The following is a 21,860-nucleotide window of genomic DNA, read 5'->3' as shown; positions in this document are numbered from 1 at the left end:
AGAGGTTGATTTTAAAAAAATGAATCAGACAACAATCCTAAGGCTTCTTGTTTGCATCTCGTGTAGAACTAACTTGCAGGTTTGGACAAATAAAACACTGCTGGGTCAAGCAAGTGTTAAGCAGTACCTTTGGTCTTCTGGGAAGAAGGGAAAATGGAAGTGCCTAATTGAAAAAATGTACAAACCGATAGTTGATCCAAGAGTTTTAATGACTTGAAATATTGCATACTGTGATTTGGTTGGCCTTAAAAAGGTAAAGTTTCCCCTTCAGTCATGTTCGACCCTGGGGTATCACTGCAAGCAGTGATTTCATAGGCAAGCCGTTTTTGTAGTTTGCCATTGCTTTCCCCGGCTTTTCTTGGCCTTAGTTGGCCTTATGGTTGGCCTTAGTAAGAAGTTATTATATGCCTTTGGTTTTGGATGTGTGTTGGGGAGAGGGTGGGGTTTTTAAGCTTCAAGAACTCAAACACTATAGAAGTCAGTGGCCACAGAGCAAGCATATCCATTATGTAACTTCTGCAGCTTTCATATCCAGCTACATGCATCTTATCTCACCTTGTATTTGAAAATGGCATATCAAATCTAATATGGGGAGAGCGGAATTAGCTGGCTGAGTCTGAATAAGTTCAAGTGCCCTTCTAGCTAGCTCACCATCTTCTGAGTCAGCACCAAGAACAGATGTGGTAAATTAACTCGCTAAGCAATTACCAAAACTTGCACTTTTAAAAAACCTTGTTTCATGAAATATTTGGATGCTCAGTGAAAGGAGACCTCGTAGCCTCTAGGGTACTTTGACATGAAAAATGGGCAACATGGATAATACAGGTTTGGTAGATGAGAAGTCCTCTTTTGCAGCCTTTCAGTGTCACAACTGGATTTTTAAAATGTGTTTTCCTTTCACACATCCCAAAAGCAAAATCAACATGCACTCGCTGAGATGTGCGTGCTGAGAAGTAGAGTTCTCTTTACATTTGGAAATCTTAAGAGTGACATCTGATGGGCACCTCCCATAATAGCTGCCCTATGTCCTTAACTGGTAGACTTCTTCTGAGGTATCCTCTTCCACTGGGAGAATAAGGCAACACCAGCCCAGTCAGCTGGATCAGCCAAATCAACCCCGGAGATCAATGGGGTAATGGGTGTTAAAGCTAGATCACTCTTGTGTCACTTTTTGGCCTTTTGGCTTAGATAAAGTGTAGTGTAGTAGCTGTCCGTGAGGTCTGGGGGTTCTAGCCACACAGAAAGCAGAGCTCCAGTTTCCCCAACCTCAAGCAGCTGTGGAAGCTCAACTGGTAACATTAAGAACACCTTCAGACTTACGCTTCCACGCAATTCATGAACCTCCCCTGTGAACAGCGGTTGCTTGATGATTTTGTCTTACTTATCGGTATTTTGCAACTGACATGCATATTTTAAACAGCAACCTAAGAACATGCAGCACAACCCATCAAAGCCTCATGAATGCATAAACAAGGTTTTAAATCCCCCCAAATCATTAGGAAGATCAAAAGTTTCAAAACCCACACACACACACACACACACACACTCACCTACCTTAGCTCATCCTGAAAGTGCAGGAAGGAAAAGGGGCCTGTTCACTTGAGGCTGAAAAAAGCCGGTTGGGAATTATACTTCCCAGGAGACCTTGCAAGCCCCAAGGTCTCCTGGGAAGTGTAGTTCCCATCACTTTCAGCCTCAAGTGAACAGGCCGCTTTTTCCAGCCTGCACTTTCAGACTGAACTAAGGTAGTTAAGTGTGTGTGCATGTGTGCGTATGTGGGGCAGCGGCATGGGGGCGGAAAACACAGAGTCCACACCGGGCACAGTATGGCCCAGCTACACCTCTGGGCCCATGAAGAACAATGCATTTATGTGGTCAGATGGAAGGAAGAAGAAAAACTCAGTGCACTAAGGCACTGATTGGTCCGGGTGTAGGCCTGCCCTGCATACCAGTTTCCATGTCTTTCTTCAGCTGACACTGCGAATAAGGTATTTATTTGCAGCTATTTTAAATCCTACAGGAACATTCCAGAATAAGGTTTGGTGACTCAGTGTGCAGTTTTATGAGCTGAAAGGGCTGGAGATACCCTGCTCCAAACTGACATGCATATATCCCTAACTGCGCTTCTTATAATAATGAAAATGGTATGATGGAAACCACTTTCTTCATGATCTGATTTCTCTCTCTCTCTCTCTCTCTCTCTCTCTCTCACACACACACACACACACACACACACACACACACACACACACACACACACACACACACACACAGAGAGAGAGAGAGAGAGAGAGAGAGAGAGAGAGAGAAAGAGAAAGAGAAAGAGAGAATGAGAATGTTGCAACAATTCACTGCAGCCCCAATCGTGGGGTGTTCCGTACAAGAGAGGAGCAGAAGAGATTTGTCATTACCCTCCTCTGTGTAGGGTGCACACAAAATCAGCAGCAGCAAAGACAACCCCTCCTACCTGAGCTGTCATGCCAAATGAATGCCCCTCAAAAGCCTTTCTAGAATGTACCGGGCATCCAGAAACAACCAGACAGTTCCACCTCCTCTCAAACGGAATCAACTATGGGGCTAGTCCAGAATTCAAAACAAAACGGAATCCTACTCCTTCCAACCTGATGAACAGTGAAACCAAAATAATTAGGCCGCCACACAAAACGGCAGAAAGTTCTCTGTGCCCTTCTAAAGGCTTCTTATGGTTCTCGTTCTAACTCACACCACTTTTCTCAGAGATTTCACTTTCCTGCGGTAAACAAGATGGGAAGCAAATTTGACTGGAACAGACTGATGCAATCCTTGGTCGGAGCCAAACTGCCGTCCGGGAACCCAACAAGTGTTTTCTTCACTTCGAGAAGATTTTCACTGTATCTTCTTCACTCCTAAGTTATGTGCACAATAATAACTCACGATAGAAAGGATGAGAGGGGAAAATAATGTTAACTTAAAAAGTTAACGAAGCACATGTTTGAGCAAAATTGCAATGGCACAGAACACATTTCCCTCTGCTGGGTCCCTTGCCAATTTGGACGATGCAAAATCGCATAAAGCCTCTCCTGGTGCGGCTTTGAGACTGCCAAGAAGCAATGCCAATGCTTCCTTCTGAGCCTCTAAAAGCTGCTTAGCGGGCAAACGGTTGGCAGGCACAGCCTCTCCCATCATAGGTGTGATGACTGAAGCCGCCTCTGCCAACGTCCGAATCCTGAGGCAGCCATTAAAGAAAAAAAATAAGACCATTCACCAAGGCTGGGAGTCAGCAACTTTATGCGGTAGAGAGGGTTTAGTGACATTAGTCATTTGGTATTGGGAGCTACAGAGCCCTGCAGCTTTTAAACTGTAAAAGCAGCAATTTGGATCTCACTTAGATTTCTGTGGGGGCAACAGGGGAGGGTGATTTTTGTCAAAACACCACTCCTGGTGGGAGACCTCTGATTCAGCCCCCGCCCCCAGCTATTCCTGGGGTCCTCTGTCCCCCAGAAGCATCATTTTCAAGGGGATGTTTGAGATTGTGGCAGGAGGGAGGAACTGCTGAAAAATCTCATGTCTGCAGAAATCTAGAAGCGATCCAGCCCAGTGTTGTTACTTGTGATGAGAAAAATCAGATCGAAAAAAAAACCAGACAGACATTTTATCAGATAACGAAGTCCTAATCTGCTGGCATCTGCACAATGTTCAGAACAAACCATTTCAGCAGCGGACTTCCAGACACACGGATGTTATATTTCCATTCAGCACATTTCCCCTCTGAAAATTTTAATCGTGACTCGATCCAGACTTCGTTGGCTGTGACTTTCGGAATGCACCGCCCTTAGAAGCCGGAAGCCCCGGATCAAAATTAATTTGATCCTTTTAAACTCCCAAGGGCGTTAAAAAAAAAAAGCGGGGGAAAGAGGGTTTAAAATAAAAAAAGCTGTCTAACAACCTAAACCAATTAGTAATTCCATTCCTCCAATGAGGAGCTGCCAGAAATGACAAAGTAAACACTGCTGGCATGCTTTTGTGTCAAGCCAAAATAAAGACGTTTCAGGGTGGGGTGGAGTGGGGAATGAATTGCGTAGATCCATGCTAAGACACACGTTGGAAGCTTGTTGGCATTTTTTTTTTTAAAAAAACGAAATCGACTGGATTCCCCCTGCAGGAAACAGCTTGCCAAAAAGTCCAGAACAGAATATTTATCCGAAAGGAATACACTCAATAGTCAATGACAAGTAACGTTCAGCAAAGCCATGCTAACGATATTGCAGCGTTTTTGTAAAGCACGGATGACTCGTGGTTTTTCCAAAACAAAGAGGAAGGACACCGATGTTATGGGTAAACTGGAGGAGGGGGGGGGGACAACCAAAAACTGTCACCGAGGGGGGAAAAAAATTTGCAGATGATAAGAAAGCAATTTCATTCACTATCCAAGACCTTACTTGATGGTACAGTTGTGGTCTTAGCGCCGAGTTCTCAATCATAGTGTGAACCATGATGATTAAAGGTTCATTCTCTTTCATCTATTTCAAATCAGGAGGAGCATACAGCAAACATCAGTTTACAGCATGGCTAGATTTGAAAGACGACACTGTAAATATAGCCTCTACTTCAACAGTTTTCTAATTAGAGCAGCAGTTCACATTTCCTCTCAAGCTAAGCAAAGTACATTTCACATAAACCTAGTAAGGCCGAACCGGAACACCTACCACCTGGGCCGTTAAGCGACTCGTATCACTTGGTTGATAAATATTTTAAACATCGGTTAAGTGCCGGTCACAGAAAAAGCCACACACATTATTAGATTCAAGGGAACATAATGCACACATTTGAAATGTCTTGGGGTTGCTGCTCACCAGGGCAGCCAGAACAGAACAGCTGGGACCAGTTCTTTGGGGTCTGAGTGTGAAATCCATGGAAGTCAATTTGCTTAGAACAGTATAACTGGTACATAGGTGTCAAACTCGTGGCCCTCCAGATGTTATGGACTACAGTTCCCATCACCCCCTGCCAGCATCATCATGCTGGCAGGGGATGATGGGAGCTGTAGTCCATAACATCTGGAGGAGGCACGAGTTTGACACCTGTGGGTCAGAAGGTCATTGTCATGGGTAAAAGACTGTCAACATGAGGGCTTTTGCACAGGTGGTGAACCCCATTTTTTTCTTGAGCAAATTTGGGGATTATTATATGGACAGTTGCTTTTTTTGATTCTGGGGCACTGGATTCATACTCTTTAAAAGTGAAATAAAATAAGTCTGCTGGGTTTGGGACGAGTCAGGATTGTATCACAGCAGGGAGAAACAGGAATATTGTGCAGTGAATGAGTCCACTGTCAGTATTTACAATGGAAACAGAAATAATGTAAACCAGCGAATGCTTATGTCAGAGATTTACTGAGGACCTTTACGATTTTCAGTAAAAGAATACGATGCGGCTACAACCAACCCGGCCCAGATATATACTGCATTTCCCCAGCTCGACATATGACTGTAAAAACTTCTTTTTCAATTTTTCAGCAGAAACAGTTTGCATAATTATGTAACAATTACATAGACCAGGCACTGTTCAAAACATTTGAAAAACACTCTGAGCTGGTTGTGACTTTTTGGTGAACAGAATGGGATTGTGGGAGCAGTTTTTACCACCTCTGATCATCTCCCAGTTCAGTCGTCCCCCACTCTGTTCTCAAGAGTTATCAAGCCCTGAGGAATGTTATTTGAGGGGAGGCACAGAAGGGACTTCTGCTAGGAAAGGGAAGGTTGCCCAGATCTCTTCCACATTCTGACTTGTATCCTACAACCTGTCAACAGAAGGTGGCCGGGCTCATAGATCTTCCATGCTCTCTTTCCACAAGCAGAGCAAAACAACCTTTTCAAGGGTTGGAAAGGATTGCTGGGGAAAAGACCGGAGAAAAGATCTGTGATCCTTGCATCTATGGATTGTGGGCTCCAATCCACTTGTTTCCTTCACAGTAGGGTTGGATCCAACACCCGCAGTTCAGGGAAAAAAGGCCATCATGATGTATTTGGGGAGCAGCCAATGAACCAGTCACTGAAAATGGTTCCTGAGCTCTTATTTCATTCGGCTTGCCAGTCCCAATTAAATGGAAGAGAATCCACACTTAGCAGAAGCAAAGCTACCAGGGTGTGCACACTGCTCCGGACGAATGCCTGGAGGGGGAATCGCCCCTCGCAGCACCCCACTCCCCCCCACACTTACCTTACTGAATCCAATGCAGGCTGGAGAAGCAGTCTGTTCCCTTCTGGCTGAAAATAGCCTGGCGGGAACTACATTTCCCAGGAGACCTTGCAAGCCCCAAGGTCTCATAGGAAGTGTAGTTCACACCATTTGCAGCCTGAAGGGAACAGGCTGCTTTTCCAGGCTGAAGTAAGGTAAGTGGGGGGGGGGGGAGGGGAAGAAACACAGCATGTGCACCGGGTGCACTCTGGGCCAGCTACGCCTCTGATGCTTAGTGAAGTGAACCTTGAAAGCTGCAGATGCAACTTTGCTTTTGCATTTGAAATTGTCTCACGGGAATATGCTGATTTACATCTGGACACCATCTTGAGCCAGACTGCGGACTGTACTTACCACTGAGTTCACACATTCATCTATGCAAGGGGCAATTAATTGGCCAATGTCAGTTTCTTATACACTATGTGGCAAATATGTGGCATATGTAACATAACACTTGTGCTTCAGAAAGCGGCACAAAATGTTTCTACTCCAGGAAGGAAGTGGGAAATACGGAAGGTGTGTGAGAGCCACAACGGTCAATGTTTTTGGCCTCTGTTATGTCCTGGCTACACTTCATGAGCTCTTTTGCCACTTGAAAATGAAATAAAGGGATGGTAAGTTGCTTTTCAGCAGATGGTTGAAAGGTTTAAAAGGGCAGACTGCACTGCGTACTTCTCTTGGGCAGAGTCCCCATCAATGAAGGAACACCGCACGAAACAGTGTGGACCAAAACCTTCTTGAGCATCTTGCAAGCAGTGTGGGAGAATAAAGCCTTAAACAGCAAAACAGTCCCCCAGGTTTGTTTGGGACAATCACACGTTATTGCGAATTCAGTCACATCCCTCAAATTTCATCCAGCTCAGTGGAATTCCTATTAGCAGGAATTAGTGGGGAGCCACGGTAATCTTAGCAGAACCAATTATGCATTTTCTTTCCTTTCTTTCTTGGGGCTACTTCCATTGCACTATACGAGATAATTAAGATGATCACAATGGTCGGGCCAGCTGCAGTTTTTCTTATTTTCCTCATAGGCTTCCGTGACGGTTTAACGGTGCTGAGCACCGGTCCCACTGGGCAAACCCATACACATTTTTACAAAAAGCCCTTGAAAACAGCGTAGTGACAATTCAGCAGAATGTGATGGGCAGCGACTTGCAGTGTATTTACAAAGCAAGGATAAGGGTACTGTCCATGGAGCTGGGGATGTTTAGTTTGGTGAAGAGAAGGCTAAGAGGTGACATGATAGCCATGTCCAGATATTTGAAGAGATGTCACATTGGTGAGGGGGCAAGCTTGTTTTGTGCTGCTCCAGAGACTAGGACCAGGAGTAATGGGTTCAAGGTGAAGGAAAAGAGATTCCACCTAAACATCAGGGAAAACTTCCTGACCGTCAGGGCTGTTCGACAGTGGAACGCACTGCCTCGGAGGGTGGTGGAGTCTCCTTCTGTGGAGGTTTTTAAAGAGAGGCTGGATGGCCATCTGTCAGCAGTGCTTTGAGTGTGTGTTTCTGCACTGTTCGACTTGATGGCCCTTGCGATCTCTTCCAACTCTATGATTCTATGACTACCCCAAATCCTGAACACCATGGGTATTTCCAGTCTACAGACAGCATTCCAGCAGAATGTGCTGCCCCATTCATTGCAACAGTTGGGTCAAAAGCATGAATGAAGCTGTCCACAAAATTGTGGTGGCCACAACATGGATACTTCATATACCCAGAGTCCTTATGGGGTGTTCAGGGTCAGGTCACTGCCATTGTAAAATGTGACCAGTCTGTACAGATCTGGCTGCGGTTCAACACTGAGCAGGCCAAGGACTGCAGCTAGGATGGAACTGAACTAAGTCTTAGCAAAGCTTCAAGGTGAAGCAAACCTCTGATTTATCAGCGTTTTTGACTATTGCTCCCTGTAGCTAAAATGAACTGAAGGACATTTGTAAACTTGAGGATGAGCTACATGTTACTTTTTTGATGAGCTGGACCTCTGTGAAATAGTCTGCGCATGTGAAGCTCCAAAGATGGGCAAAGTGATCCCTCCTGATCGTTTTGGGTCAGGAAAACAGTTTGTCTCATCCTGAGTCCAGCTGGGCTTCTTAGAAATGCCTTTCCCTAAAAGTGTTGTGTGACTGCTGGAAAAATCAGCTGGGGCCAGGCCCAACTCACACACAAAAAATATAACGTATACTTTGGCCCTTCATTTAAGAGTCCAGGTTTAATCCTACAGTCTGCATGAGGGTTGACTTTACCTGACGAACTGTCTCCCGCAATCTTGCTCTTTGCCTAATCACACCTGAAAATGGTTATCACAGGCTTCAGTGATGAAAAGGGTGGCCAGTCCTTGAGTGGGGTAATTGACTTTTTAAGACAGATGGGAAGTCTGTGTTTTAACCAAGAGCCCGCTGTTGTTTTGGTTCCTCCCTAAGACTCTGTGGCTGGGAGTGTTATTTTTGTATTAGTTAAATCTTTGAAGATTTGATATATTACATGGAGAACTGATAATTTAACCTTGGGAATTCTTCTAATAAATCTGCAAACTTTGTTTGGACAACGTTGCCTGGGGCTGTGATTGTGTTTGCAAGAGTCCCTGTCTATGAACCCCTTTGATGAAGAGGATTAGAGGAGGAGAGACCTTCAGCTCATCCTCAGAAACTGGACTGCTGTGCCCCCGGACTGAGTTTCTTGGGAGTGTTGGGAACGCATGAGAAGAGGGTGAGCAAGCAAGCAGTTCCGTACACAGTCCAGTCCCAAAACACAGTTTCTCTGTTAAGCTAACTTGGGGGTGGAAAGTGCCATCAAGTCACAGCTGACTTAGGGTGACCCTGTAGGGTTTTCAAGGCAAAAGATGCTCAAAGGTGGTTTGCTGTTGCCTGCCTCTGTTTCACGGCACTGGCATTCTTTGGAGATCTCCCATTCAAATACTAGCCTGGCTCAGGGCTGAGAAAGCGTGACTGGCCCAAGGTCACCCAGCCAGTTTTCATGGCAGAGTGGGGATTCAAACCTGGGCCTCTCAGATTCTAGCCCAGGGGTGTCAAACTTGCGGCCCTCCAGATGTTCATGAACTACAATTCCCATCAGTCCCTCCAACATAAGCATTGGCTATACTGGCAATGGCTGATGGGAATTGTAGTTCATGAACATCTGGAGGGCCGCAAGTTTGACACCTGTGTTCTAGCCCAACACCTTAACCACTAGACCACGCTGGCTCTTGGGAAGCAATTCTGACCAAGGCCAATCCTGGTTAGCTTCCAAGATCTGATCAGTTCAAATTAACCTGGGCCATTCAGGTCAGAGTCAAGGTTACAATGGATAAAAATTAGCGACCAGCAGAGAGAGAGCACACCTATTTTGGCAGATGGGACCCAATGCATTTCTTCCTAACTGCCAATTAAAAAACAAAAGAAGAAGAGTTGGGATTTATACCCCACCTTTCTCTCCTGTAAGGAAACTCAAGGTGGCTTACAAGCTCCTTTCCCTTCCTCTCCCCACAACAGACACCTTGGGAAGTAGGCAGGGCTGAGAGAACTGTGACTAGGCCAAGGTCACCCAGCAGGAATGTAGGAGTGTGGAAACACATCTGGTTTACCAGATAAGCCTCTGCCACTCTAACCAAAACACTACTCTTTTATTATTTTTCAAAGCACAACTTTTTTTTCTCCTTCTACATTTTGGAACTGGTATGAACAATGAATGGACCAATAATGTCTCCAGGAAAAACTAAACATTGAGCAGGAAGAGGTCTGGTATTGGCAGACGTCCCCCGATTCGTGCTGCAGTTAGGTTTGCAGCAACCAATCCTGAGCACCACCTCTGCTGCGAGGAAAAGCGAAGGGCTGAAATATACACATACTCTTTTAACAACAGTGTATCGTGTTCAATAGATGCCTCCACTAGAAGTTGCAGAAAAAAGGTAGCGCAGCAAAACTACAACGAACATTTAACTCCTATGCTAAAACTTTGGTAGGCATAAAAAGATTCTCATTAGCTATTTTAAACTTTTATCCTGTACAGCTGATACATTTTTTTCCAAGGGAAAATAGTTTCCTAAAAGAGAATAATAGGAAAAATAGTTTTGGAAAAGCTGGGAAATGGGCATTAACCCCTTCACTTAAATGTCATAGATCAGGTCGATGGAAAGCAGAATATGATAAATAATATTGTTTTGTGTTTTTAGGACTACTTAGATTTTAAAAAATGCATTCCCATCCTATGTTAATAATGAAATGTACATAATAGATCTCGTTCAAATTCTGGATAGCAAAGAGTATTATTCTTTTTGTCAGACCGGTCATTTATTTGTTCAATTTATATCCTGCCTTTTTCCAACAAATTGGGTTCATGGTAAGACAAAACTTTCCTACTCTACCCACCCAAACCATTTTGAGTCCTGTCTTAGGGGGACATTTCAACATCTGTGCTTATGACTGTGCCCTCTCAAACTTGAGAAATATTTTACTGTTAGCCCCGTAAACATGTAAAGGAACCAACAAACAACAACAGAAGATCAATGAAGAAAAGTAAAGCTTCAGCGTATTGTTAGAAATAAGAGCACATGAGTAAGCTGTGAAGCCCACCTGATGGTCCAAATATATGGCATTCCTTTGAAGATGATGAGAAAGAATCTCATTCTACCAAGAAAGACAGAAAGGGAGGGAGAGAGAAAGAGACAGAAATGGAGAAGGCGTGAGAAGGTCAACTGGGAAAGGAAACCGATACATATTCTAATTGCATCCATTTAATCGTTATATTTGTCATTTTTTTCTACACAAACTGTCAAAACGCTCTCAATGCAAGGTGAGAATTATAGCGCATCACGGATCTTTCTACAACATGCAGAACAATTGCGATGGATCAATAAACACTTCGGTGAGAACGACAAACAACTCTGGGCCACTTAATTAAGGACTGGTTTTGCAGCTATAAATTATTTGGTTAAATCAGCTATGAAAACGATGATGTAATTAAAGAAGAAAACCCAACAGGGTCACGTTGCATTTACACAGACAACTATAAACCCTTTGAAGTATTTGCACACATCTCCTGTTTTTGTTATTGTTCCTAATTTGCAGAGATTATTTCAGGCGTTTCCGCGACGGCCAAAAGCAGCAGACAGCTGATAGCGCTTCGCCAAAATTGGCGACGCGATCCCAAAAAAAAGCTGCTTCACACAGAACAAAGGCGGAGCTGCGGGGGGGCGATCCCAAGCCCGTAGCCCGCCAGAGAAATGTGACGGTTACGCCGCGGAAGCGCTCGCGAAGCCCCGGGCGTCTCAGCGATCATTGGCGCCTGCGCTTACTACCGCTAAGCCGCGTGCAGGCCAGCGGAGAAGCGCTCATTTTTGACGACAGCTCCGATGCGGCGGCTGTTCAGCCTGAAGTGCGGCGGGTCGATCGCGTCACACATGAGGGAAAAAGAGTGGTTTTAAAGCCGCTTTTCTGAATACAATCCGTCTTCGCTAGCGGTTTGGCGTTTTAGCCATGACGGGCGCGACTAAGCTGACCGTCCGCCCAGCTCGCGCGCGTGCGAACGCTCTCGCTCTGACGCTTCTTTTTCCGTTGCGACGACGTCATATTTTGCCCGTGCGGAAACGGCCTCAGTCACAAGAAACCATGATAATGGTTGAAATTGTTAGAGGTAGATGATATTTAACACCGATTTCATCTACTTTGTAGCATTCAATTTGGTAAAACTGGAAGAATTGGTAAAATTTAGACTCGGGCTTTCTTAAAGTGCAATATATTTGAAAACATAAGAAGAGTTCTGCTGGATCAGGGTCCATCTAGTCCGGCACCCTGTCCCACACAGTGGCCAACCAGTTCCTACTTGAAAGCCATGTTAACGTTATTTTTTGGTTGCAATGCAGTCAACTCCCATACCGGAGCTCAAAGGGTTAATAGCAGGCCACCACGGTTGCCAAGCCAACAATGATACTCTAAAACTACATCAGCAGGAAGTGGGCATCGGTGGCAGGAAGAAAGCTTGGATTGACGAATGGCTAGGAATGAGTGGAGATGGCACACAACAAACATCACTTCATAGCTGACCTTTGGGCTGCTGGCCTCAAGTTTTAGTTGCATGAGTTGTGCTAATGTGTGTTCCCGGATACTACTCAGTTCAGCTTGCTGCCTTCTCAGCTTTATAAGCAGCAGCGTGAGCTCCTCGGGCTGAAGGAGTACCGTGCGAGAAACCAAAGAGTGGAAAATAAGTTAATCAGCAGTTCCCGGAGCATTTCGACTCGCTTGCGACAAGGCCATCTCATCACACTTTATCTAAAGGGCATTAAACTGTTCAAGATAACAGAACCAACCAACAACCTTTGTCAAAATAATCCATCTGAAAATATGAGAAAGCAAGCATCTGAGCGTGTTGTGGGTTTTTCGGTCTCAAAATGGCGCTGGATCCAGCCCACCGCTTGGCGTTCCATTGAGCGAAGTTTGAAGCTTTCCTCCATCTTGCGTGTAAGTTAAGTGCCATCGAGTTGCTTCTGACTTATCATATCCTATGAATTACTGACCTCCAAAATGTCCTATCATTAACAGCCTTGCTTACATCCGTGTTAAGCAGCCCTTTTGTTGGAGAACGATTGGATTGACCCCAGTTTTTCCAAACACAAAGGCTAGTAGTTTGTGGGGAGGGGAAGGGAGCTAACAGAAGTTGTGCATACCCAGTTTGCTTGGTAAATTTAAGGGAGTTGGAAGCTATGACAATAAGCAAAGTTTTCTGAGTGCTATATTTGTTCTTGGCCCAAAGAAGAAGCAAAGGATGAAGTTTCCAAATTTAATAACTGCAAAAAGTAACAATCCCAAAGACGCACTGTCAAAACTGCCAGATTCAAAATGTGGTCCATTTACTACTCTGTCTTCCTTAAAATGGCTCCACTAGATCTCTTTGACGGGTTATTTTTGAAAGTACTGTAAAATGTCTGTTAGACTGAATAAACTAATGTTGAAAGGAAGGCATAATACACACACAAAGTGGGTAAATTAATTGGCACGAACTGAACTCTCTCTCTGTGTGTGCTGTAGGGTTTTCATGGTAAGAGATGTTAGGAGATGGTTTGCCATAGCCTTTTCCCACCTGGCCTGAGAGAGTTCTGAGAGAACTGTAACTGGGCCAAGGCCACCCAGCAGGTTTCATGTGGAGAAGTGTAGCATCAAACTTGGATCTCCAGTTTAGAGTCCACCACTCTTAACTAGGTCTGAACCATATTATGGGGGAAAGTCCATATTGGTAACCCAAGTCCTGATGTTACGCATAGGCAGGAAATCACAACCTTGTGTTGTGAACCAAGGCATTTTACAGTTGTATTTAACCAGGATTGTGGTCAACATGCCTGTAAAATGTGATAGGAACAGTAACTGTACCAACCTGGGAGGCCTTCAAAAGCAAAAAGAGGATGGAAGTAAGGCAGAGAATGTTTCCATATCTGGTCTGTTCATGGAAAGCTATAGGAAGCTGTATTATCAGAACTGTATTATAAAACCCCTACTTTTTGCCCACATGTAACAGAAAGTTCCATCCTAGCTTCTCACTCTTACTTTATACATGGCTCCAACCCCATATTTTGCACTTGATTTTTAATTGATAATATTGCTGTTTTTCAGTGTTTAAAAAAATCTTCTGTTGTTATCTGCCTTCTCTTCAACTCTCCATCCTGTTCTCAGCTTTCCATAGAACAGCTCCTCTGTCCCAGTGATCTGTCTGACTTCACGAATATCTGTGCCCTGAGATCTTCCATTCTTCACAGCCTGTTTGGCAATCCTGAAGGGTTTATTCTGGTACATCCTAGTTCCCGCCTTCGATAATGTCAGGCCTCACCACTTCCTGCAACCTCTTCTGGACAAGGAAGCATCTGATTCAATTGTCAACACGAAGACGTGGATACCAAAACCTCCCCAAGTTGTTACGTAGTATCCCCATCAAGACATGAAATCCCAGCAGCTTTGGCCCAATACTTTCCACATGCAGTGGAAATGCACCACTGCTCATGGGATGCAGTCTCTAACATACAAAACATGGCTTTCAGTTCCATGTGGACATCAACTTAATGCACTGGAACTCTGCAGAGCTGCAGAATACACCCCCTAAGAGTAGTGTTTTTAGATGAGTCACATAAATTCAAGTTCATGCTGAATTAAATGCAGCCAAGACCCAGGTTTTTAGCTACAGTGGTCATGTTTAACCAAATCCAGCAGAGGGAGCAAGACATTTTGATAAATATTTAAGGCAGGGAGAGCTAGCAGATTCTCATAATGATTAGTATATACCGGTAATCCCCATCTATACATCCACTGGTGTTTTACAGGGGTGAAGTGGCATTTTTTCTGAAGATTTAAGATCACTGAAAAATACCATCAAAGTCACCTTTACTGCCAAACCAAGTGTTTTTCAACAGAAAGTCCCCAAAGAACATTGTATAGAAGCAATTAAAGTTTCAATTAATACAAGTCTCTCGAAAAAAAACTTGCACAAATACACTACCGCTGAACTGAACTTTACGCTATTGAACAGTAAAATACCTTCGACGATCTGAATAAAAATGAGCAATTAGTGTGTGGATAGTTTCTTTTCATAAGACAGCACAATGTGTAACACGCTGCCTACAGCACCAATTTCCAGCTAACTGCGGCTTCTCATGAAAAGCGCCGGTAATTGGCATTTTCCCCTCTGCCACTGAATTAACAGCTTAATGGTAGGTCAATTTGCGACGTGAACAAAAGGTAAAGTTTCAAGGCGCCTAACTGTTGCCCAAGAGGATTCTAAATGAACTACTCACCTGAGCCAAAGAGAACTATCGCCAGACATGGACTAACTGGGACAAATGAAATTCAAACTAAAAAGATATTATACCTTTGCAAAAAACATTACACATTCAGGTGAATTCGGCCAGTTTGGAAGGAAGCCTTTTTCAAAATGGAAACAACAACATCAACACAAAAGAAGCTGCATTTAGACAGGTTCTATGACCAATATAGTTATCGTGTTTTATGGGCTGTTTCTTAAATAAAAAAATGATGTGCTAAATATAAAACTGCCACTCACCGTTTTGCCTTGCAAGCTCTGGGGACTAATAGGCTGCACGCTCAGACCCGCTGGCATCGACCTTCTGTCAGCTACAAAGACGTGCTGCTACAGAGACAGGGCCGGGGGAGGGGAGGGGAGAAAGGACCGTGCATTATAATTCGGGTGCCTGTCAAAGCTTCCAGAACCAAAGGTTAAATCTGATATTTCAAGTATGACTTTTCCGAGCCAACGGAAGGTTTACAAAAGGCGTCCAGAGGGAAAGAAGTAGTTTATCACTCGTCAGTGCAAATATATTGAATCGCAGCCACCTTCGTCTTGACTCGAACAAATGTCAAAACGCCTCGGAATTTCTGGAACCTCCTGACAACAGCCCAACAGGAATTCCATTCATACCATTTATGGCCCCCCAATTAACAAATTTTATTTTAAAAAGTCAGTTGGGCGATCTGCAAGTTACTGCTTCGTTTAGGAGCTAAAGTGGGACATGATTTAGATACATTTATGCACTGGAGAAACACCTGAATGTGCCAGGCTCATTCTTGGCACACTTTTGTTTAGACCTGGGGCCCAGCTCTGTTCATAAGTTGCAAACAAGGAAAGCAGCCCCTAAACTGACCCGATGAACGAACGAACGAACGAACGAACGAACGAACGGGGGCTTATTAACTGTGCAGACAGAGGAAAGAGTAACAGGATATAGACACCCAGGCACAAAATGCATGCACCACACATCTGTTAGGAAGAGCATATTATTATATTATATATTGTCTGTCCTAGTAAGGCATGCAAAAGAAGGGACTGGGAACAAGACCAAATATACAGAGAGGCCTGCTGGATCAGACCAGTGGTTCATCTAGTCCAGGGGTCTGCAATCTGCAGCTCTCCAGACGTTCATGGACGCTGATGGGAATTGTAGTCCATGAACGTCTGGAGAACCACAGGTTGCTGACCCCTGATAATCCATCAGCCTACTCCGTAAGGTAGCCAACCAGTTCCTCTGGAGGTCCAACAACAGGGTACCGAGGCTGTTGTTGCTTTCTGGCACTGACGTTCAGAGGTTCACTACCTCTGAATGTGGCAGATCCTTAGTAGTCACGAACCTAATTCCCTTTTAAAGCTGTCTATACCTGTGGTCATTGCTCCATCCTCTGGCTGTGAATCCCACTTTTTAATATCTTGATTCCTTCAACAGACCCAGTGCAGCGTAGTGGTTACAGTGAAGGACTAGAATCTGGAAGACCCAGATTCTAATCCCTGCTCTGCCACAGGAATTTACTGGGCGACCTTGGACAGTCCCATACGCTCAGCCTAGCCAACCTCACAAGGTTGTGAGGATAAAATGGAGTAGAGGATTGTATAAGCCACCTTGAGTTCCCCAGGGGGGAGAAAAGTGAGATGTAAAATAAACTGAAGAAATAAGCATCCCATTCATGTGCCCGTCACAACAAACATGACTTATAAGAATTTCAACTTTGGTACACCTTAACAACATTTGGAAGAAGATGTCACAGAACATCAATCAAATCCTTTTGTCTGAAAATGGAAGAAAGGAAATGGATTAGATAGAAAGGTGATGGACTAAACCCCTCCCCTGCGAAAAACAAACCAAAAAACCCCACCACAAACTAGGGATGTGCTTGGCAAGGATATTAAAATTGGGTGTATTAACCCAACACTGTTAAACATGCAAGTAGTCTCCCGGATGTACATGGAGAGGAACACACGAGAGGCAATTCTAGTTTGGGCCAAAAGCTAAGAGCTGAGAAGCACAGGGAAACTGGCCTCGAAGGAAGGAAGGAAGGAAGGAAGGAAGGAAGGAAGGAAGGAAGGAAGGAAGGAAGGAAGGAAGGAAGGAAGGAAGGAAGGAAGGAAGGAAGGAAGGAAGGAAGGAAGGAAGGAAGGAAGGAAGGAAGGAGGCAGCTGTCCTACCCTCACTTCTCCAGAGGCAAGACAATTTCCAGAGAATAAAAAAGCAACTACCACAAATGATGGATAAGCACATATGAATAGGGAATGTTTCAACATGAAAAAAAATTCTACCATGCAAACTCAAACACTGGTCGATTACCCACAGCCAGAGGCTTAGCAAGGGGGGAAAGTACCTGGTGCACTGGTGCGTCCTCCACCCCCCGCCACGGAATGCCCCCGCCACACCCCCACAGGGGCACGCCCCCAGTGCGTTGCGCCCCCCCATCCCCTTGGAGCTATGCCTCTGCCCACAGCCAGATCTTGCTCCGCTCTAGTGCGAAAAGTTAGAAGTGCTCTCACTTTTTGCTGGGAAAGTGAGAAGCATCGGTGGGGCAAGAGGAAGTACGTCCAGCCAAGTACGTCCAACCTACTTCCTCTCTCGGTGCGTGGCGGGGGTGGGGGAAGAATGTTGGGACAAGAAATCTTGCCCTGACAAGCTTCCACTCTTGGTGCATGGCAGAGAGCACGTGTGCTTCAGTTCCCAGTGCACACCCGGAGTCCCCTGGAGCCCTATCCATTATTGGTCATAAAGTGATCATGTTGGGGTGTTCGGTGATGTCTTTTCTTCAAAGCGCTGCAGGAAGTAGCCCACATCACTGGGAATCTCAGCAAGAGAGCCGGCAGGGTAGAAATCATGCAACGTTCTATTCAGATGTTCTGGACCTTATTACTGACACAACAACATTTTCGTTTCTGCCAAAGAGCAATCATCTGTCATACACATCAGAAGTTTCCCCTTGACTCTCTAAAATGACTACACTGAATTTGGTATATATGTTGCCAGCATGCAACGTCAACGTGCTACGGAAAAACTGGTTCCAACGAACGTTACCATGTTTCACACCAGCAAAAGGACTGAAGTAAAAAGCTCGCTCAGACACAAGAAAAGAAGATAAATGTTTCACCTTGTTATGATGCGGCCTATGCCTGCGGTCAATTGTTACATCTCCTCGTTGCACCGGCGAGGACACTTCGGACCGGTAGTTCCGCTGCGGGGAGTATCCTTGGAAACCTGCTATTGAACCATGGGAAGGTGATGTGGGAATCATATGCATCGTTTGATCAGCTATGTTAATCATGGTTTTGGGGCTGCTTAAAGTACCATGTCTCGTAAGAGTCGTTTGCTTATTGTAAAACTGCCGCTGCTGCCACTCGTAGAGTTGCCACATGGTGTCGTCCCGCATGGATCTCCTTTTGTCGTCAGGCGGGAGGGTTCCGAGGGTCTTGTACTCAGACGGTGTCACGCTGCAGATGCTATCGGGCCTGGTTTTGGTGTTCCTCGGGAGCGTCCGATAACCTTCGGGATACCGGGGCAGCACTTGGGCTCGATGGCTTGGCATGTTCCTTGGTAACGTCTGATATGAAAGTATACTGAAAAAAGAGCTCACTGTCAGTCATTCAGAACAGAAACTGTCACAGGGATAAGCAGTAAATAGCTTCTCCTCCCCACTGCACCATTACAGGTGGTGAATAATCTGAGCAATACACTCTGACACTTTTCTCAAGCCTTGTAAAATTGAGGCCTTGCCTTCAACATGGAAACTACAGAGCGGGAGGAGGTGGGGATCTTCCTTTGCTAAGGAAGCAGCAGTGGCGTAGTGGTTACGAGCAGGTGCACTCTAATCTGGAGAACTGGGTTGATTTCCTACTCTGACACTTGAGCTATGGAAGCTTATCTGGTGAACTAGATTAGCCTGTGCACTCCAACACACGCCAGCTGGGTGACCTTGGACTAGTCACAGCTCTTCGGAGTTCTCTCAGTCCTACTTACCTCACAGGGTGTTTGTCGTGAGGGGGGAAGGGAAAGGAGATTGTGAGCCCCTTTGAGTCCCCTTACAGGAGGGGGGGGGGTATAAATCCAAAACTCTTCTCTTCACTCTTCTAAGCTCATGTCTACTGAAGTCAATCTTTAGATTTACCAACTTGGCTCAAAGATTAGAAATGGGTGGGATATATATTTTTTGGTGCTGTCAAATCATAGCTGACTCATGGTGACCCTGGAGTGTATGTAAGACAGGCACTTCCTCACACTAATAACAGAGTGATATTTAGGGATGTTATGAGTATAACATTTCACAGTTAAAAGCCTCTTTTGACACAGGTAAAGTAAGAACCACAGAAATTTAATACAATGAAGGTTACCTGCTCATCAGCTTATATACTAAAAGGCAGGTAAAACTGAAAGGCCACACATTCCTACAAACTTTAATGCCAGTTTCTGATGCACAAAGTGCAATTCAGATGCTCTGCAAAGGCCATATGTCTAAATTTTTAGGCGCCCACAAAAATTTCTGCACTATCATATCCCACCTAGTTGGGGGTGGGAGGCAGAAGAAGGAGAGAAAGGAAAGAAAGCCTGGAGGCCATGAGTTTGGATCTTATTTTCACTGAGTGACAACTAGAGGGGAAAAAGGTTTAACAAAGCTAACATACTTCCAAGTAAGCAGAAAGTTCCACATGACCTTCCAGCAAAGGTTCACAACACAACACTGTCACTGAAATCTAACTAATAGGTTTTTGAAGCTAAAAACCTTGGTTCCATAAGTGGGAGGAATAAAACTATTTTGACCCAGTTAAGTAAGTCAAGGATCCTTGCGTTTGTACATGACCTTCAGTGCCTCAGAGGAAAAATGAGTTATAAATATCAAATTAAATTAAATAGAAAATCCCAACATTTTCGACTCTATAGGCAACTCTGAGATATTGAATGGGTCTTACAAGTACCACCACAAAATGGCTGCCACAGGAGGTGGGACCAAACCCTAAAAGGCTGCCACACTTTGCAAAAGAATTGCAAAAGAGGAATAAAGAGAAGCAAAGGACAGCCCAGGGGAAGAAAGGGGAAAAAACAAGGTGGACACAGTGTGTAACAGACTTCCCCTCTGTGATACACCTCTGAAGATGCCAGCCACAGATGCAGGCGAAACGTTAGGAACAAGATCCACCAGACCGCGGCCACCACAACCAGAACAGCAAGACATTTCTAGGGCCAGGTACCACCAGCAAGTTGTTCCCAGTCAAGATTAATGGATTTTGGGAGTTATATTGGGGGTGTTATATTAAGGTGACCAGATTTTTACCTTTTTAACGCGGGACACGTGTGCGTGCACGCGGTCGCAGGAGCGCACTGCCTTTTGGGGCGCTCCCGTTTCCCGCCCTGTCACAGGGAAACCGGGGAGCGCCCCAAAAGGCAGTGTGCTCCTGTGGCTGCGTGCGCTGGAGGCTGACACACTGCCTTCTGGGGCGCTCCCGTTTCCGAGCGCCCCAGAAGGCAGTGCGACCGCCTTCCAAAAATTGGGAGAATTAAAAAACCCCGTGGGACGTGGGACAAATTGCTCAAAAGCGTGACTGTTCCGCCAAAAGCGGGACGTCTGGTCACCTTGTGTTATATTGTCTTGATTGACATGTACTATCACTTCTATGAACTGCAAAAGCTTGGTCGATTCTTTTATTCCGTAGTTCGTGCAAACATGACCAGTGCTTTGCGCGGGCCTTGACAGAATGTATTTCTTTGTAATAATCTCACTATATTATGCATTATTTGTTTAGTCGAGTGCAATTACTATGTTTGCTTCTCAGTTTATCGTATGGTATAATCAACAGTTGACAGATTATTAAATTGTCTCTCTCCTTCTCGGTGGATCTGGACATCCAGTTTCTCACTCCATCCCACCCATGAACTCAGAGGAGCCGAGGGCTGCAGGAAACTTTCCCTGGACTCAGGATTCCCATGAAAGTTTCAACAGGACAAACGAGAAATGTTACCAGTGGCCTTTAGCCTGTGGAAAGGCAGGGGAACAACTGTTACGTTTAAACTATCGAAGGGGTGAGAGATCTGATATCTGCCTGGAAGGGATCATCACAAGCAACCATGTGAGCAGCAATCTACACGGTTTGCATTCTGGCAGTGGTAGCGGCTCAGTCCCTGGGTCCTTGCTGAAACCAAAGTGGTTTCAGTACCTTCTAATCTGCACTACAGTTTTAAAATGCAGTACGTTAAGAGCTGGGGACAAAAAGAAATCTACTTGTTTATCCCAACACAGAAAACAACGGTAAACTGCAATTCTCCGTTCTCTTTTACAAATTAGTTTCAAGCAAAGGGATTATTCCTAAGTGTACGGCCTGTGTTAACAAATGCATTCGAATTCAACTAAGATGTTTTTCATGATCAAGAGGATTTGGATACTGCCACCTAATGATGTTTTGTTAATAGGTTTTTGCCATTATAAAGCTCCCACAGTAGAATGAGTTTGTTTTGGAGTATGTCCAATGAAATAACACTGTCACAAAAACGCAAAAAGAATACAAATGAGAAAGGGCCTGTGTTTGTTTGTAGAAGAAGAGGAGTTTGGATGGATACCCCACCTTTCTCTCCTGTAAGGAGACTCAAGGTGGCTTACGAGCTCCTTTCCCTTCCTCTCTCCACAACTTGTGAGGTAGGTGGGGCCAGTGGTGGGATCCAAAAATTTTAGTAACAGGTTCCCATGGTGGTGGGATTCAAACTGTGGCGTAGTGCCAATGGGGCTGGGCGGGGCACAACAGGGGCGTGGCCGGGCATTCCGGGGCACGGCATTCCTGGGTGGGACTGTGGCAAGGACACAGCCACTGCGCCGGTCCTTGGGCGGGAAATGAATGCACGCAGGCGCAGGCTGCCACA

The 21,860-nt window shown here is 44.9% G+C and overlaps 1 protein-coding gene across 17 annotated transcripts in view; it reads right to left on the bottom strand.

Moving 5' to 3' along the window:
* The window catches only part of PLEKHA5 (pleckstrin homology domain containing A5), a 271,127-nt gene that overhangs the window by 29,709 nt on the left and 219,558 nt on the right, over window positions 1-21,860 (bottom strand). For 5 of the 17 annotated variants that reach the window (XR_007244938.1, XR_007244939.1, XM_048502400.1 and 2 more), the window contains 5 exons: window positions 18,109-18,574; window positions 15,254-15,340; window positions 12,256-12,375; window positions 10,786-10,839; window positions 4,419-4,499 (listed from right to left, as the gene is read on the bottom strand). Coding sequence is in view for 15 of the 17 variants with exons in the window: in XM_048502400.1 (XP_048358357.1) it covers window positions 4,419-4,499; window positions 10,786-10,839; window positions 12,256-12,375; window positions 15,254-15,340; window positions 18,109-18,574 (808 nt within the window). In the remaining 2 variants the exon portion in view is untranslated. The remainder of the gene's footprint in view (window positions 1-4,418; window positions 4,500-10,785; window positions 10,840-12,255; window positions 12,376-15,253; window positions 15,341-18,108; window positions 18,575-21,860) is intronic. The other 12 variants (XM_048502401.1, XM_048502405.1, XM_048502402.1 and 9 more) reach the window with 7 other exon arrangements.

Source organism: Sphaerodactylus townsendi, linkage group LG06 (genome assembly GCF_021028975.2).
Source record: "Sphaerodactylus townsendi isolate TG3544 linkage group LG06, MPM_Stown_v2.3, whole genome shotgun sequence".
Classification (NCBI taxonomy): Eukaryota; Metazoa; Chordata; class Lepidosauria; order Squamata; family Sphaerodactylidae; genus Sphaerodactylus; species Sphaerodactylus townsendi.
This window is presented reverse-complemented; position numbering and strand designations above follow the sequence as displayed.